The following is a 17,647-nucleotide window of genomic DNA, read 5'->3' as shown; positions in this document are numbered from 1 at the left end:
TGTAGGAAGCCCCAGGATTTAATCTGAATGCCATTAGTTAATAGTGCATGATAATGTGTTGCAGACAACCATTTTATGTTCCATTTGATTTGATTTAATTGATTTATTATCAAATGTACCCAAGTACAGTGAAAAACTTTGTTTACAACCAGTACAGCAGATCATAGTATGGAATACAGAATATAGGGTGAAAGAAGATTACACAGAGGCATACAGATTGCGTCACAGAGAGTGTGCACTAGGTAAGATCAACCTTAGCAAGATCAGCATTGTTTTATACCCACACTGTTTGATCCTGGATGCATCTTAATTTGACAAAGAGTCACTTGAAATATTAACTTGTTTGTTTCTCAGTCCAATGATACTGTTTGACATGCTGAGCTTTTCCAAAGTTTCCTAAGTTTACTACTGATTTCCAATATTTTGATTTTTGTGGAAGATAAAAGAAAACATCCAATATTAGAGATCTTCATTACAAAGGATGTTATGGCTTTGATGGAACATTGGAATTAGTAACAAGGTTATACTGGAAAAATCAACAGGGCTGAAAGTTGGCAACACTCCACGACCTGATATTCTCCGTCATAGATATTGGAAGAGATGGCTATGGAGATAATGCATGCACAGATGATCTTCCAAAATTCCACAGATTTGAAAAAGGGTCCTATAGATTGGGAGACAGCAAATGTCACCCCATTATTTAAGGAGGTAGAGAAAACCGGGAAGTACAGATCTAATGGCTTAATGATCTGATTGGATGGAATGAGTATAGACTTTTGAATGGATATTGTGTTTGATTAATTGTAGAATTTTTTGAGGATGTTACTAACAACATTGGTAAATCAGAGTTGATGAATGTAGTATACTTGAATTTTCAGACCGTTTTTGGTAAGGTGAGTTACAAAATTAAAGCACATAGTAAAGGAGGTAATGTACTTGCATGGATTCAGGATTGGCTAACTGGTGGAAAATAGAGCACGAAAAATGGATCATTTTCACATTAGCAGGCTGTGACTAGTGGAGTACTTTGGGACCCCAGCTATTCACAATATATATCAATGATTTGGAAATGTGTATCAAATTTAATATTTCCAAATTTGCAGATGGAATAAAGCTAGATGGGATGTGTGTTGTGATGACTATATAAGGCCATTTTAGAAGAATTTGGACAGGATTAATGAGTAGATAAGAACATGGCATTTGAATATAGCGTGGAAAATGTGAGATTATCCAATTTGGTAGGAGGACCAAACATGGACAGCATTTCCAACTATAAGAGGTTAGAAAGTGTCCTTGTCAATAATTTATTGAAGGCTAGTTTGTAGTTGCAGCTAACTATTGGGAAGGCTTTGTTGCAAGGGGATTTGAGTACGGGAGTAGAGAAGTCTTGTTTCAATTGTGTAAAAGCTTGGTTAGATCACAGCTAATTTAATTTGTGCAGTTTTAGTCTCCTTACCACATGGAGGATACTATTGCCATTCAACAAAGGTTCATCAAATTTCTTCCAGGAAGGGAGCTCTGTCCTATGAAGAGAACTTGCGCAAGGTTGGACTGTATTCTCTAAAGAGGCTTCTTAAGGGGTTTGATAGGGTAAATGCTATGGAGATGTACCCCTCATGGGAGAGTCTAGGATCAGAGGATGTGGTCTCAGAATAATGGGGTGCCAATTTAAAATTGAGATAAGGATGGGGGTGGTGAACCTTTGGAATTCCTTGCCACAAAGAGCTATTGAGATAAATGTCCTATTTATATTTATCGCAGAGGTAGGTCGATTCTTAGGCAAAAAGTGCGGCGCTGGAAAAGCACAGCAGGTTAGGCAGTCTGAGTAGCAGGAGAGTCGACATTTTGGGATTACACCCTTCATCAGGAATATGGAGGTGGAAAGGTGATGAGAGATAAGGATCTTTTCTCATCTGGCAGAGATATTTCTGCACATCCACCCAACTCAACTTCTCTGTCCGTTGATCTCGATGTGGTGTCCTCTACATCGGGGAGACAGGACACCAACTCGTGGAGTGTTTCAGGGAATATCTCTGGTACACAGGCACACCAAACAGCCCCACCGCCCTGTGGCCAATTACTTCAACACTCCTTCCCACTCCCCAAGGACATGTAAGTCCCGGGCCTCCTCCACCACCAAATCCAAGGCACCCAACAACTGTTGGAAGAACGCCTCGTCTTCTTCCTTGGGACCCTTCAACTACACGGCATCAACATCAACTTCACTAGTTTTGAAACCTCCCCTCCCTCCACCTCATCCCAGATCCAACCCTCCAACTCAGCACTGCCCTCTTGACCTGTCTTACCTGTTCATCTTCCTTCACATCTATCCACTCCACCATCCCCACAAATCTATCACAATTACCCTGCACCCCCTCCACATTCCTGATGAAGAGCTTATGCCTGAAATGTCGATTCTCCTGCTCCTCGAATGCTGACTGTCCTGCTGTGCTTTTCCAGCGCCACACTTTTCAACTCTGACTCTCCAGCATCTGCAGTCCTCACTTTCTCAAAGATAGTTTCTTGATCAATAGTGGAATTAACGATTATGGGGAAAACACAGTAAAGAGGACGTGAGGAATGGCAGATGATCCTATTGAATCAAGGGCCTCAAGGAGCTGAACTGCCTACTCCTGTTCCTATGTTTTATTGTAAAATTCAAAGAATGAGGAGTGATTGAAACCTCCAAAATACTTAAAATGATAGACAGGCTGTATGCAGTTGGGGAGTCTGGAACTTGGGGGAAAAATATAAAATTAAGGAAATACAATGTTGGAGCAAGATGACGAGAAATTGTTTTACTTAGTGTTTAATCAAATTTTGGAATTTTCTACCCTGAGGGTTATGTAAGTTTTCTTTGAGTACATTTAGAGATTGATAAATTTCTAATTATGAATGGCCTACAGAGTTATAGAAACAGTATGGATAATAGGCATTGAATTTTCAATCAGCATGATTGTACTAATGGTGAAGTGTGTTCCATATGCTGATTGGCCTACCCGTGTCCCTATGTAACAGATTCTCAATGGAACTCTAATTCACCATGAATGGGACAGGGCCCTGTGGATGCCTATGAACTCAATTCTTCTTCCATTGACTAGAATTTAACTGGTTAGAGGATGAGATGGAAGTGCAGCATTACAAATATTCAAGCTAATTTACCAAATGCAATTTCAGCAGTGCTCTTAAACAGAATCCAATGAAATGATATTCTGTGATCAAATCTGAATACACATTCTATTCATCAAATAGACCAATTAATAAAAGATCTTACATCAATTTCTAATATATCTCTTTGTTTTTCTAACAATTGAAACAACTGTCAGAAAATAACTGTCCAAATCATCATCATGCCCATTTCTATCTTCATGCAGCTATGCACACCACCCAACTGCCTCAAATCACAACCAATCTTTGGAAACAGACACAAGTGTAGAAAGGAAAGAAATAAGTCAAAGACCATATCAAACAACTTGTGGTAAAATCCTTTCTGACTCCCTAAAATAATAAGATGTACTCCAGAGTCCTTAATATTTCAGTGTTCTCAGTTATCCCACAATTGACCTTTCCTGTGTAAATATTTTCCTCTCTTGAGTCCATTTTGACATCTGAAAAGAAGTCCACAGCTTGCCTTGCCTGGTCAGAAATACAACAGCAAAGAGATAGTTTTGATTTTAAGGCACTGGCCTTATCTATATTGGACTGATGAGCATAGGGTTAAAAAAAAGCACGCATCTAAATACAATGCTGCAAATTGAGGCTTATTAATAAGAAACTATTTAATCTACCATGATGGTTAATATGGGTGGTAGGAGAATGTGATCATGGAGATCTTAGGTCAGGAGCAGCACAGTTTGTTTTTTAGGAATGTAATGGCCTGGATTTTGCTATATTAATAACTGTACACATTCACTATCATAGCAGGGTAAAACTGACAGTAGTTTCTGCCTTCATAAGTGTGCAGTTCAATGTAGAAATCCAGCAGTTTCTATCGGTGATACAATGCTTTTCTGCAGGATGTAGTTGTATTCTTCAAAGCTGGAATCTACACAGAAATCAATGTTACTTTGTGAATTTGGATTAATTGTCCAAAATTTTTGCTTTAAAGGGAAATGAAAGAGTAAATGCTGTGGAATCAAAAATAACCAAGTCTTGACTGGTGTAATAACAGATACATGTTATTGAACAACTTTTCTAATCTGTTTTTTAAAATATATGTATGTGTAGGTGAAATCTGTTTTTTAAAAATAAAATACATTTTTATGAAAGTTTAAGATATTTTAGTCTTTCATTTCAGGTATGCCTCCCAATCATTTATTCTGCATTCAGTCAATTTCAATTAAAAATGAAGGATAATTAGTGTGTTTTTCTCAAACAAAAAATAAATTGCTGGAGAAACTCAGTAGGTCTGGCAGCATTTGTGGGAAGAAAGCCAGACCTGCTGAGTTTCTCCAACAATTTCTGTTTTTGTTTCAAGCAAAGTTTTCTTCAGCATGCACAGTTCTTTGTTTTTATTTTAGTGCATTTATTGTGAATATATTATTTATTTTATCAAATTTATTTCATTTTAAAATAATTATAAAATTGACTTTATTTTCATTCTGGTTTACTGTCTGTGGCAATGTTTTGACTTGGTGTTGCGCTGCTAGATGACATCACTGTTGCTGCACCCCTGGAGATCGCTTTGACTCAATACAAGATCCAAAGTAATGCTGGGAAAGGGGAAATCCAAACCACATTGTTTGTTAGATTTTTGAGAGAAACTTTCTTTGAGGTTACGGGTGAGCATCATCACTTTGTCATTGACCACAAAATCTGCAGTGGTCTGTCCTTCGCCTGGTTTAGCATCACAGTTTCTCACTAAGTACAGAGACAAAGCGATATACAGAAAACACCAACTTTCAAAATATAAAAATGTTCATCATTCAAGAAAACAAATGAAGCCTGTTACTTAGTCTACTTGACAGTCAGTCTTGGACTGAATTGAAGATTTATTTGGTAGAGAGCTGTATTAATTCTGAAGATAATCTCAAACAGATGCACGTTGGTGTTCTCCTTTCTTTTACTCAGCCACAAAGGCATCTATAGGCATGAAGCTGAAAACATCAAATGATTGTTTAGCTACAAAGCTGACAGTGGTCAGATATCTGTCAAGAATTGAGCATATGGTGAGACTGTGTGCATTGTAATATTTGTAGAATGGGCTCCTGACATGTCCAGTATTTCTGGATATTGTACAGGCACTTTTATTTGAAGTCAACTTTTATTGGGTTCATAGGTTAGAGGAATTTTGCAATATTAACAGTCTCATTTTAGAATAGGCATATCATACGTATTCATGACACGAATATTATTATTCAAAAAATGAAGTGTGTTTGTCAGTTGATAGGGAATTGTGTATACAGTCAGTGTGCTTCTGTCTCCCATAGAGGGCAGTCAGGTTGTTTGCATAGAAGTGCTTCTTACTTTAACCACCACTGCAGCATGTTTCTCTGGCTGAGTAGTATTCAGGACTTTATTGTTGACAAAGTGACTCATAAAACTGGAATCCTTCTTTCAATTCTGTAAATTCATTGGTACACATTCATGCACACAGGCTCTCATTTAGTTTGTCATGATAACAGCTCTTAGAGAAAGTATATTATTTTTGGAAATTTTGATTCCTTCATTTTTTATTGCCTCTTCACAGCTTGACATATTACATATTAGAAGAGACATATTTGCTTTCATCAAAATGCTTAATATCCATACATTGAGAATAATAGTCTTTATTATCTCATCAAATAAAGCCCAACCAATCAGGCAACTTCCAAAGGCACCTAAAAGCATTGGAAATATGAAGGTGTTCATACTGGTGCCATGTCATTTACCTTGTATTGATGCTTCAATCTGCAAGTACAATCTAAAGCTGATAACAAAGCTTGAAGTACAACATATGTAGGTTGTTAGATTGCTGAAATTGGGATGAGGGAGGATTTTTCCCTTTAACTTTGCTTCAGTGTCATTTTGAGCCTTGGTAACAGATGTACACCAAAAGCATAGTACAGTATCAGTATGTTGAGACTAAACTTCTGGAGTGTGAAGGCACTCTGAGTGTCCAACTGTACTGTCAATTAGAACAACTGCTTTGGAGGCTTGTTAAAGTTGTAGTTGGAATACAGAGATATGCCTGATGCTGTATGATATATAAAAATATGAGCTAAATTCTCAAGCTGGACTATGCTACCAGGCACTCTCTCCACTGCATACTGTACTGCACATACAAACCACTCCCTTACCTAAAACCCTAGCATGGCAGGCATGTAATCATAAGAGTTAATAAGATAAAACAGACTTTGGAAAACTTCTCGCTGACTAATAGTTATTCAGGAGATCATATTTAGTTTCTTTATAATGTTATATTTACATCAGCTAAAATGTATCAGTGAGGTGAATGTTAAATAACAGAGTATTTAGAGACTCCTTAGATGAATAGGACACTTTTAAAATCTAGTTATAATTAGTATAAATATCTAGGAAATGAGCATAATGTTGCTGATACTGTCTAAATAATTAACATTTCATGTTCAGAGGTACTGAAATTTCAATAGCAACTACGGATTGTTGCTTCTTGAAATCACCAATTGTATTTAAATTCCCTGTTGATTTCGTTTAAACACTGTATAGATCTAGCAAAAGATAAAATCATAATGACAGACGACAAATTTTCTGTCAACTAACAGATTTTCCTCTAGCTGTGAAATGTGATCATTGAATCATATCACGTATTCCATGGAAACAGGTTATTTGTTCCATTGAATGAGAATTACAAACCTAGCTGAGTTCTGTTTTCCTGTTCAGTGCCTTTTCTCTTCAATATTTGTGCATTTCAATCAACTGCCTAATTACATTTAAAGAATTTATGGTTTCTGCTTTATGATGATTCATGGTCGAGGATTCTCCATCACAGCCAAACTCCATATTGAGAAAACTTTCTAAGCTTTAATTCATTTTGTGATTGTCTTAAGTTTGTAAGCACACATTAATATTTTTCTTCTCGATAACTCCCTAACCTTTTCAGATGCACTGAAAAAAAAACACCAACCCTTTAAGCCCGCTTATAGAATCGTAGTGAATTTAGTAAAATCCTTTAGTAAAAACCTCTTTATTTTTCCACTCTATGCCCCTGGAAATAAAATCAAGGAACTTGTTTGTTTTTTACCTCTTGTAATGCCAAGTGACTGACTTGTGTATCTGCATACGTTGATCACTCATTTCTCTTCTCCATATAAAATCCATTGTTTAAGAAAATAACGAAGTTGGCAAGACTTGTAGTGATTAGAAAAAGAGCGAAAGTTACAATTTCTTTGCCTTACATGGAGCAATGAGGTGGTACTTATTACTCATCTCCACCCCATTCAGCAGCACAGTGACCAGGCCATTCAGTTTGTTGGACGTTCCCTGCCATTCAATACGATCATGGATTATTGAACACTTTCATGCCTTTCATTCACCTTATCCCCAGAACTCTGAATGCCTCATGACAATTTGTTTTGGTGCTAGATCACAAATGACAAGCTTAATGAAATTCAATCATACCACTTAACGCAGTGGGATTGAACCTCACCACCTCCAGTTTTTTTTAAACAGCTGTACTCCATTCTATTGCTACTCTGTGACTTGCTCTTACTACAATAAAAACTACCTCTTAAGTCTTGAGGACTGTGTTCACATTGTAAAAATAAATCATAAAATCATGCAGTTTTGTCCAAAAGTGAGTTGAAATGCAAATGAGATTTAAACTTGCTTTTAAATATAAAGTTATGAGGAAGAAACCCAAGGTTTGGATTATAATAAATAGATTAATATCAGACTGAAAGTAAATTCTGCAACATCCTGTTTATTAACCAGATCCTGTCAACAGCTCTATTTTGACCAGTTATGTTCACCGGCTCTATATTAGGAATGTCTAATATATCAGCTCCACATTTGTTTAGTGAAATGTGTGAGTTGCCAGCAGGGGTCAAGCTGAGTCAATGCTGGCAGCTGGATTCCCTCCTGTTAAATAAAAGTTGTCAGTGAATATTGGGTTAGGCCCCAATACACAGACTGGGCCATCAGTCACTTTAGACAAACTATATAACAAAACCTCTCAGTATATAAACCTAGGATTAAACAGCACTGTGATTTTTTTAAAAATTCAAAATCTTGGAGACACTGGTTGTCTGAAATTAAAAATACAACAAGTGGAAACATGCAGCAGATCAAGCAGCATCTGTGAAGAGAGAAACACAGTGAAAGCTTCAGATCCATGATCAGCATTTCTGATAAAAGATCATTGACTGGAAACATTACTTTCTCCACAGACAGCATCTGGACTTGCTGAATATTTGCAGATTATTTTCTGTTTTAATTTCTTTGGGCATTTACAATATTTTGTGCAGCACAACAATCAAATGAATAGATTATTTGCTAGGTCTCTATATAGAAGAATGTGGAATGAGTTTTATTTTGGTCTGTCAGTTTATTGCCATTCCCATTTGCAAAATATGTTGAATTTAACTGAAGTAAAATTGGACAAAAACTCCTTTAAAAACTTTAATTATTAGATGTACTTTTAAAAATTATGAGGTCATAATGGAGCTGTATATGATGTTAGCTAAGCCACTACTGAATACTATGCACAGTTCTGGTTACCACATAAAAGGAAGGATGTGATTACACTTTGGAGATGGTGCACAAGAGATTTACTAGGATGGTGCCTGAAGTGATTCAGCTATGAAGAGAGACAAAACAGGTTGGGATTGTTTTACTTAGAGCAGAGAAGGCTGAGTGGGAATCTGAATGATGCATAGAAAGTTACAAAGGGCATGGACTGTATAGTTAAGGAGAAACTTGTGTCCTTAGTAGATGGGTCAATAACCAGGGGACATAGTTGTAAGTAAAGGAGCAGGAGGTTTAGAGGAGGTCTTGAGGAAACAGATGTTCGGGGAGTTGTGCGTAACTGGAACCTCACGACCTAAAAGGATAGTAAAGACGGGAACCCTCTAGACATTGGAGAACTATTTAAATAAATACTTGAAATGATGTAGCATTCAAGTCGATGGGCAAATTGCTGTAAACTAGGATTAGAAGTGATGGGTGTTTGATGACTGGGGTAAACATGATGGGCCAAAAGACCTCCTGCGCAGTAAAACGTCTATGACAGTAACAATAAAAGGGGAAAATGTTCCCAAATAATTGAAACAACTTTTCTTAAAGATGATTTTACTTTTGGAGAAAACATTAATCTTTATAGTTTTTCTTCAGAACCTGGTGCATATATTTTATGTTTCTGGCCATTAATTGAATTGCGTCTATAGCTTTTTTCCTCACCCTAAGTTTCCGTGTTTCCCACCAGATCGCTTTGAATCAGCCCACCAGTCAGTTAACATTATCTAAGTTTATCACTACCAACATCCCATATCCGTGTATTCTCTTATCTTTCATGCACCTGTCCAATCTAATCGTGAATGCGGGTGAATTTCCCACTCCTTCCTCTAGCCTTGAAGATGGAAGACACAGAAGCCTATAAAATAACAAAAGACCATAAGACGCAGAACCAAAGTAAACGCCGTATATTTCTGTGGGACTTCAATTAGTCCTCTCGCACTTGACAGTATCCCATACAGAAATAACTCACCCTCATAATTTCTGCCTCAGTTACCATCGTAGTGGGGAATTCTTAAATCTCACACCGTGTGCCAAGGAGCTGATTTCAATTTAGTTTCCCTACAAGAATTCCACATGGTGTATTTAATATGGGATAACGGAAACAGTGTATCCGTTTGCGAAAGTTTGCGTTTCCCGTGTACTGCACAAGTTGTTCTAATCTTAAATCACCTTTCTACAACCGGGGGGGGGGGGGGAGGTGTCGCTGTCCTTAGCAGTTGAGAGTCCTGGTGCATTTAATTTAACCTGGACAGCACGACTCCCTTAACGTGTGTAACACACACACACACACACATACAAAATAAGCACAGGATTTCTTCCACATTTTCTGGTGGCGTGATTTAAACTCATTAACCCTTTTGAAAGGCGAATACATGATCTCTCTTGGTGAAAGAGCACATTCCATCTGTTTGCAGGAATTGGGATGTGAAACCAGGAAATGGAGGTCGCCTGAGGGAAAGCTTGCACCGAGCTGTGGTGACTGACTGACACCCTGTGCCACCCACATCGACAGATGGTGCGCTGTGCAGTCTGCAGAGACTCTGCAGCCCCCTGTTGCTCACAGTGACCCGGCTCGTTTGCACGGAACCAGAAATCTGCCCCTGCTTTAATCCCTCGCAACTTTACCGAATAAGTTTTCATTTACGAATCATCCTTTTTATTGCTTAGTAACAAAATAAAAAAAAATAAAATTGCATTGGGAGGAATGCAAACTTTGGGGGGGATAAAGTACAACAGCAATTATTTTAATCCGCCCGAGAAGGTCTTGCAATTGGCCACGGCAGAACCCAAAAAAAAACGATGCTGGAAAAGATAGCGAGCGGAGAGATGCAAAGGGACTGACTTGGTAACGAACCAATTGGAAGATCAAGCCCTCCTCCCCGTGGCTCTCTGTGGTACAGTCTTGGCTAGCACGCTATTTAAACGGCAGCTTTACAGGCTTCCCCATTCAAAGCAATCAGCCTCTGCACATTTAATGGTCTCCTTCAGAGACCAGACCACAACCAGTTCCTGTAACTTTTGCAAAAAGTTTCCCCCCTCCTCTGTAACTTTGTTTTCTCGCTGCTTTCTTTTCTTCCCCCCAACTGGCCCTTGAGAAAGCAATCCCCTCTCCTGCACCAACACCCCTTCCGAAACAATAAGAAAATCAGACCCCTGCTCGGTCAGGATGCGAGCTGTTTCAGCAGGTCTCGCCTGCCTGTACTGCACACTGCTGTTGCTGGCGTCAGGGAGCACATTGGATATCGATGCGGTGGTGCTGCTGCCGGTGGAGAGCACTTACCTGTTCTCCATGAACAAGATCAGGCCAGCCATCGACTACGCCATCCAGAGCCTGGCGGAGAGCCGGCTGAACTTCAGCGTGCGCTACCTGGACTCAGAGTGTGGCAACAAGGCGCTCTTTCACCTGGTGGACATCAGCATGCTGCAGAAACCCGATGTGATCATGGGGCCAGTCTGTGACTACGCGGCTGCCCCGGTCGCCAGGCTGGCGTCCCACTGGAACATCCCCATGGTATCGGCCGGCCCTCTAGCCTCGGGCTTCGTGCATAAAATGCCCGAGTATGCCTACCTGACGCGGGTCTCTCCTTCTTACTCCAAGATGGGCGAGATGTTCTTGGCCATGTTCCGGCGCTACAGGTGGAAGAGGGTAGCTCTAGTGTACGCGGAAGACTTTGAAGAGAGGACCTGCTTCTTCACCATAGAGGGGGTCCACGTCGCCTTTGTCGGGGAAGGCTATGAGATACATACTTTTACAATCTATGAGGAAGAGGACCATTTCGACCACATTGTACAGCAGGTCCAGGAACATGCCCGGAGTGAGTGCTTTTAAAGAACAACTTTTTGCAAAATCTGTGCGTTGCTTTGGTTGTAACTTGTCTGTGTATTTTTGTTTCCACCGGTCCCTTCATTGCAGGCCAGAAGGTGACTTTGGGTAAAAGTGTACTTTCTGGAAATAGGCTAAAACGCGCCCTTGATCCTTTAAAGCGCACGCAGATCAGCACAGAGGCGTGTAAAGGTAACATAGGGTCAGTCCGTTCCTACGGTTTCCACTGTAGAAAACTGAAGGAGCTAAACAGAAGGTCAGGTTAGGTGAAGGGATATGGTGCTTGTATGAAGTTTCCCAGGTAGACGGGGGACCAACTTACTAAAAAAGGCTGGAAATCAGTCGAGAATTTCGACAAAGTCCGCCAGATAAGGAGCACGGATGGCCAACCTTTCTGAGGTAGAGCGTTTATAGGGGGAGGCTGGGATGAGTTGGGCTGAATTAGCGCAGCGCCTCCAGATCAGTACAGTAAATAGATGCCATACAAATTCAGCGAAGTTTTGACTGGTTGGTTCAATGCAGTGAATGCCTGGGATGCCAGAAAGGAGCGTGGGTGCAGAAATAAGATAATGTGTGACTGCCTGATCCAATTGAAGCTGCGTGAGACATTTAATTTGTTATTGGGATGACACGTGAAGCCAAACTCCCGCCCGTCTCCTCAGGTGGGCAGAAAAGATTCAACGGAAGTGTTTGGGGGCAGAGCAAGAGAGTTAGATTGGTGACATGGCCAATACTTATCATTTCATCAGACATTACAAAAACAGCTTGTCCGATCATTATCACATTGCTGTTTGTGAATAGGTGTTGTACTTCTCTGCTTTACCTGTATATGATCAGTACTCTTCGGAAGTACTTCATTGGCTATGAAATGTCTGATGGTCATGCTATATAAATGCAAGTCTTTTTACTTAAGCCTGTTGCTAATAACAGACAGTTTTGATATCCTTGTCTACATCTTATTCCAGATAAACGTTGTGGATTATTCAGTGATTTCAACTGTGCTAGTTTGGAGGACACTCTTTAAGCAAGGAGGGATTAAAGTTATAATCCTCACCAAACGTGCACCTTGTAAAACTCAGCACTTCGGAAGAGAGAGTCTAGTTTGCAATATCTACAGTATTGTTAATGCAAAACATAACGTGAGAATCGAAACTGTTACAAATCAAAACTGACAATGTATTTAACTCGGAGAAAGTGGGGACTGCAGGTGCTGGAGATCACAGTCAAAAAGTGTGGGGCTGGAAAAGCACAGCCGGTCAGGAATTCCTGATGAAGAGCCTATGCTCGAAACGTCGATTCCCCTGCTCCTCGGATGCTGCCTGACTTGCTGTGCTTTTCCAGCGCTACACTTTTGACAATGTATTTAAGTCAACTGGTCAAGCACAATTAGATCCTTATTTGAAAATTCATTGATATTCGAGCAATTCACGAGCGGTAAGAGTTTTGCAGAACTGTTGCAGTTAAGTATATCCAGCTGGATGGACTTGACTGGATTGAGGCTGACCTTTGTGTGTGTGTGTGTGTTGTACTTGATTTAAAACACAGACTAGAATGTTTAGTGTTTACTTTTATTTCTGGGGTCCTGTAAAACTTGTGACATGCAGGATGTGGGTAATTGTGATCAACAATTCGGCCTTAATTGGGAAATAACAGAGCATAGATTCATACTGATAAGGAAACTCCATTCCTGAATAAGAATTATACCCAAAATGTCGACTTCCCCATCTCTTGATGTTTTCTGTGTTCTTCCAGCTTCCTGCCTGTCTACTAAGGAAAGGTTGAAAAATAGGGTGTGGAAAACCAAAGTAAAGAATCATTTGTAAAAATAAATTACCACAAGGTAGAGAAGTGCTCAGAATATGCATGGATGCCAGAGCAAATATGTGGAGGGGTAATAAAACAGCATATTTTCTTCACTGTTAATATAATCAGTGCTTTCCCAGTTTACAGAACAGCAACTAAACATAGAGCCATAGAGTAATACAGAAAGGAAACAGACCCTTTGGTCCAACTCCATGCCAACCAGGTATCCTAACTGAAGTAGTCCAATTTGCCAGCATTTGGTCCATGTTCCTCTAAAACTTTCCTATTCATGTACCTGTCCAAATCTTTGAAATGTTGTAATTGTACCCACCTCTTCTCTGGGAAATTATCATAGTTTCAAAGATAATTCAGGGACCTCTCTACTGCTTTAAATAATTGAACTAAATTCATCTAAAGGTTCATCTCTGTCGTGTTGCTTGGCTTTGATCATTGTTGTGAACTTTGAACTGAGTAATGCGATAAACAGAACTCAGACTTTCTAATATTGCTTTATTCTTTAAAGATGTATTGACATGAAATGTAAAACAATCTCAATAAGGAGTTTGCTAAAATTGAAAATTTATATTACTTTAAAGTTACTCAAACTGAGATATATATGAAATCATGATTGTTGCATTGTTAACTATTTTCAATTAGTCCATATATTATTCATTTCTTCATCATTTATTTTCTGCTGGTTCATTCATCCACTTTGCATATTTTGCAGACTAGAGCACCAAAACTTCAAAAATCCAAATTGCTTTGACCCCCATCTGAACAAAAGAGTGTTTAATACACTCACTTTCCTTTCAATGTGGGCAGCACATAGACTTTGTTTCATTAATGTTGTGTGAAACCAGTGTTAAATACTGTTTAAGGGTCCATTTGCAAAGTTTGCTGGATGCAGGGTGCGCTGCAGGGTGATGGCAACAGCACAGAATAAGTCCACTCACTGGCTGACGTTACCATGAAGGTCCTACTTTCTCAACCTCACCCCTTGCATGATGCCTGATGACTATCAGGTTAAACTCATGACTAGTGCTCTCTCTCTCTCTCTCTCTCTCTCTCTCTCTCTCTCTCTTTCTCTCTCATGTAACCCTCTGGGACTCAGTGACTTTACATTTAACTCAGCTCAGCAATGGATCAAAAATCACAAAAACTTTAGTACTCATTATAATTAACTTGCACTATTAATGTCTGGTCATACCACTTGCATTCAGACTGTAACAGGTGCTGGATGTGGCTGTAAAAGGCAGACTGAGCATGAAAAACAACAGACAGTGTTGCAGCCAGTCAGAGAGCATGTATCAAGGTTGTCTGCCCAACATATGAGGTGAAGAGAAATGCCTTATCCACTGAGCGTCAAGAGGCCCTGCCCAGATAGCTGGTATGAAAGCAATGGAAGAAAATAGCTGTTGTATTGATTGCCTGTGGTCTAACCCCAACAACTACTAGCCTTGTACACTGCTTAATGCACTGGCAACCTTTCCATTCACCCATGATGATTCCTAATAACCACTACTCATATGTAACATTCATATCTTTGCCTCACCATCACATACTTAGCATCACCACGACATTGCATAACTTGTACACTTTACCAGTTATGCAGTCATGACAGGCATATAACCCATATAATCCAACTACTTATCTGCCTTATCTGGCACACTTCCATCTCCCTTGCAGGACAAGAGGGTGCAGCAGCCCCTGGCTGACAGGGACAAGCATGGTTGTACATATTTACTGTGGTGAAGGAGATGGTCGTCGCCATCATTGGACATGGTGGGGCTACTGGTTACGCTGAAAACTTTGAAGACGGCAGTATGCTGATTTGTGATCCTCCTTCTCACATCTTATTTATCCCTTTGTCCAACAACCTCTTCAGATCTACTAGTAGCAGATGCTTTAAGCATGCACATTTCTCTCAATGCAACAATACCCTGTGAATTTCTACTTTCGGATTCCCAAAACCAGCAACTTGACCAGATACTCTTTGAAGAGAAAGCAGTGAAAGATGTACAAGAGACAAATGAAAATTTATGTGTGAACTTGGAGTTAAAATCTGGACATGGTGAGGCACTGTGTTGAGATACTTGTGTAGCCTACAGCCAGGCAAGGGGTAATTGTAGTTTAGGTAACAGATCATGAGAGCAGTATGTTGCACATGTTACTGCTGCAGGGAATACAGTTGAAGACTTCAATAGGATCATCTAAAATGAAAAGATCTGGTGTCAATTCACACACAAATGCTTGGTGCAGTGAAGCAATTTCACAGCCAATGGATCAGACTAAAATTCTGAAATCCTTCCAAATCCGTCTGTGAATGGTTGTGAATCACATCTGAATCTGTAATTACAGGGAGGTCCAGCACTTAGTGCAAATGACCAGACTGAAACATTTTTGATAACTGTCAGTGAGCTGTGCCAAATGGATGGTCCATCCTGGCCTTCTCCTGAGGTTTTAGCAGCACTGATACCAGTCCTCGGGCAAGTTGATTAGCTCTATTTGATATCAAGAAGTGGCATGATGGCACTGGATGCTGCAAAGACAATGGGTCCTGACAACATTCAGTAACTGTACAGAAGAATTATGTTCCAGAATTAACATAAGTATATTAGCATTTACCTGGCAATGTGGAAAATTGCCCAGGTATGTCCTGTCCACAAAACTGACAAAAACATATTGACATGAAGGGAATGCACAAGGGTAATTGGTTGGCCTTTTTGGGAATGTTGGATCGTTTAATTGATAAATTTGGTTTCGCATATTTGTTTATGATGATTACACTTCAGCATTATGTCTGAGAGAGATTATGAGGATGTTAGACCTGTGCTGAATGTGGAGTTGGGTTGAAGCTTCTTGTTGCTGCAATCAGAAGAGCCAATCAATGACCTTCCAGCCAGAAGGGCATTGTGTTGGTTGTCTCTTCTTCCTCTGTTTTAAAAAAGTTTCATTTTGTTTATGAAACATCCTTGGCTTGAGAATCTTTGCCATAATCCTTGATAACAACACCACAGCCACAGCCTGCAATCTTGTGGAGCTTCACTTCTTGGTCTGTTTCTCACAGACCTACCCATTCACCAACCTTCTTATTGTTATCAACCTTCATCAGGTTGATCCCACGCTCAGTACAGAGTGCTTCTACCAACTCAACATACTGTGTCTCATCACAATTGGCTGCCCAGGCATGCAAGTGAGCCGGTCACTTGTCGAGTACCTTGACAGCTTCCTGGAGACCACAATGCAAACAATGTCTTCTTGCTCCTTCTCCTTCGCCTCAGCTGCTTGGGCAATGTATATGTAATTTTCATAACACATTAACATGTTGGGTGGCACAGTGGCTCAGTGGTTAGCACTGCTGCCTCACAGTGCCAGGGACCCACCTTCGATTCCAGCTTCGGGCGACAGTCTGTGTGGAGTTTGTGCATTCTCCCTGTGTCTGCATGGGTATTCTCCAGATGCTCTGGTTCCCTCCCAGAGGCCAGGTGAATTGGCCATGCTAAACTGCTCGAGTGTTTGGTGCATGAGTCAGGGGTAAATATAGAGTAGGACAATGGGTCTGGGTGAGATACTCTTTGGAGGGTCACTATGGACTTGTTGGGTTGGAGGGCCTGTTTTTGTACTGTAGGGAATCTAATCTTAACCAAACTAGTTTGTAATCTCCACTCTGAGTCATAAATGGAAAGTAGTGCACATAATATGAAAAAGTTTTTACCAAATGGTTTATTAACAGCATGATGTATTGTTGTGAATTATTAGGAAGACAATGTTTAGTTAGAACTAATGCCCAGAGGGCAGTGGAGGCCCAGTCTCTGGATTCATTTAAGAAAGAGTTGGATAGAGCTCTCAAAGATAGTGGAATCAAGGGTTATGGAGATAAGGCAGGAAGAGGATACTGATTAGGAATGATCAGCCATGATCATATTGAATGGCGGTGCAGGCTCGATGGGCTGAATGGCCTACTCCTGCACCTATTATCTATTGTCTAATGCAATCTACTTACTAATATAAAGACAGTAAATTTAGGGATGTTTATTTCAATGTTCTTGGGCAGTCTTCCACCTCATATAATTGAAAACACATTCACATCTCTGCTCTGCCTATCTTACAATAGCCTAGTGATATTATCACTCAGCTATAAATCCAGAAAGCTCAGCTAATTTCTGGAGATGCAGGTTTGAATCTCACTTGCATGATGGTGGAATTTGGATTCAATATTTTTAAAAATCTAGAATTAAGAATCTACTGATGATGAAACCATTTTCAATTGCCAGAAAAACCTGTCTGGTTCACTAATGTCCTTCAGGGAAGGAAATCTGCCATTCTCAC

At 39.9% G+C, this 17,647-nt stretch overlaps 1 protein-coding gene across 4 annotated transcripts in view; it reads left to right on the top strand.

Annotated features, from left to right (window-relative positions):
• Nucleotides 1-10,572: 10,572 nt before the first annotated feature.
• The window catches only part of npr3 (natriuretic peptide receptor 3), an 81,229-nt gene continuing 74,154 nt past the window's right edge, over nt 10,573-17,647 (top strand). For 3 of the 4 annotated variants that reach the window (XM_043686845.1, XM_043686782.1, XM_043686933.1), the window contains exon 1: nt 10,573-11,507. In XM_043686845.1, the coding sequence (XP_043542780.1) occupies nt 10,859-11,507 (649 nt within the window). In that variant the 5' untranslated portion in view covers nt 10,573-10,858. The remainder of the gene's footprint in view (nt 11,508-17,647) is intronic. The other variant, XM_043686924.1, reaches the window with a different exon arrangement.

Source organism: Chiloscyllium plagiosum, chromosome 1 (assembly GCF_004010195.1).
Source record: "Chiloscyllium plagiosum isolate BGI_BamShark_2017 chromosome 1, ASM401019v2, whole genome shotgun sequence".
Taxonomy (NCBI): domain Eukaryota; kingdom Metazoa; phylum Chordata; class Chondrichthyes; order Orectolobiformes; family Hemiscylliidae; genus Chiloscyllium; species Chiloscyllium plagiosum.
This window is presented reverse-complemented; position numbering and strand designations above follow the sequence as displayed.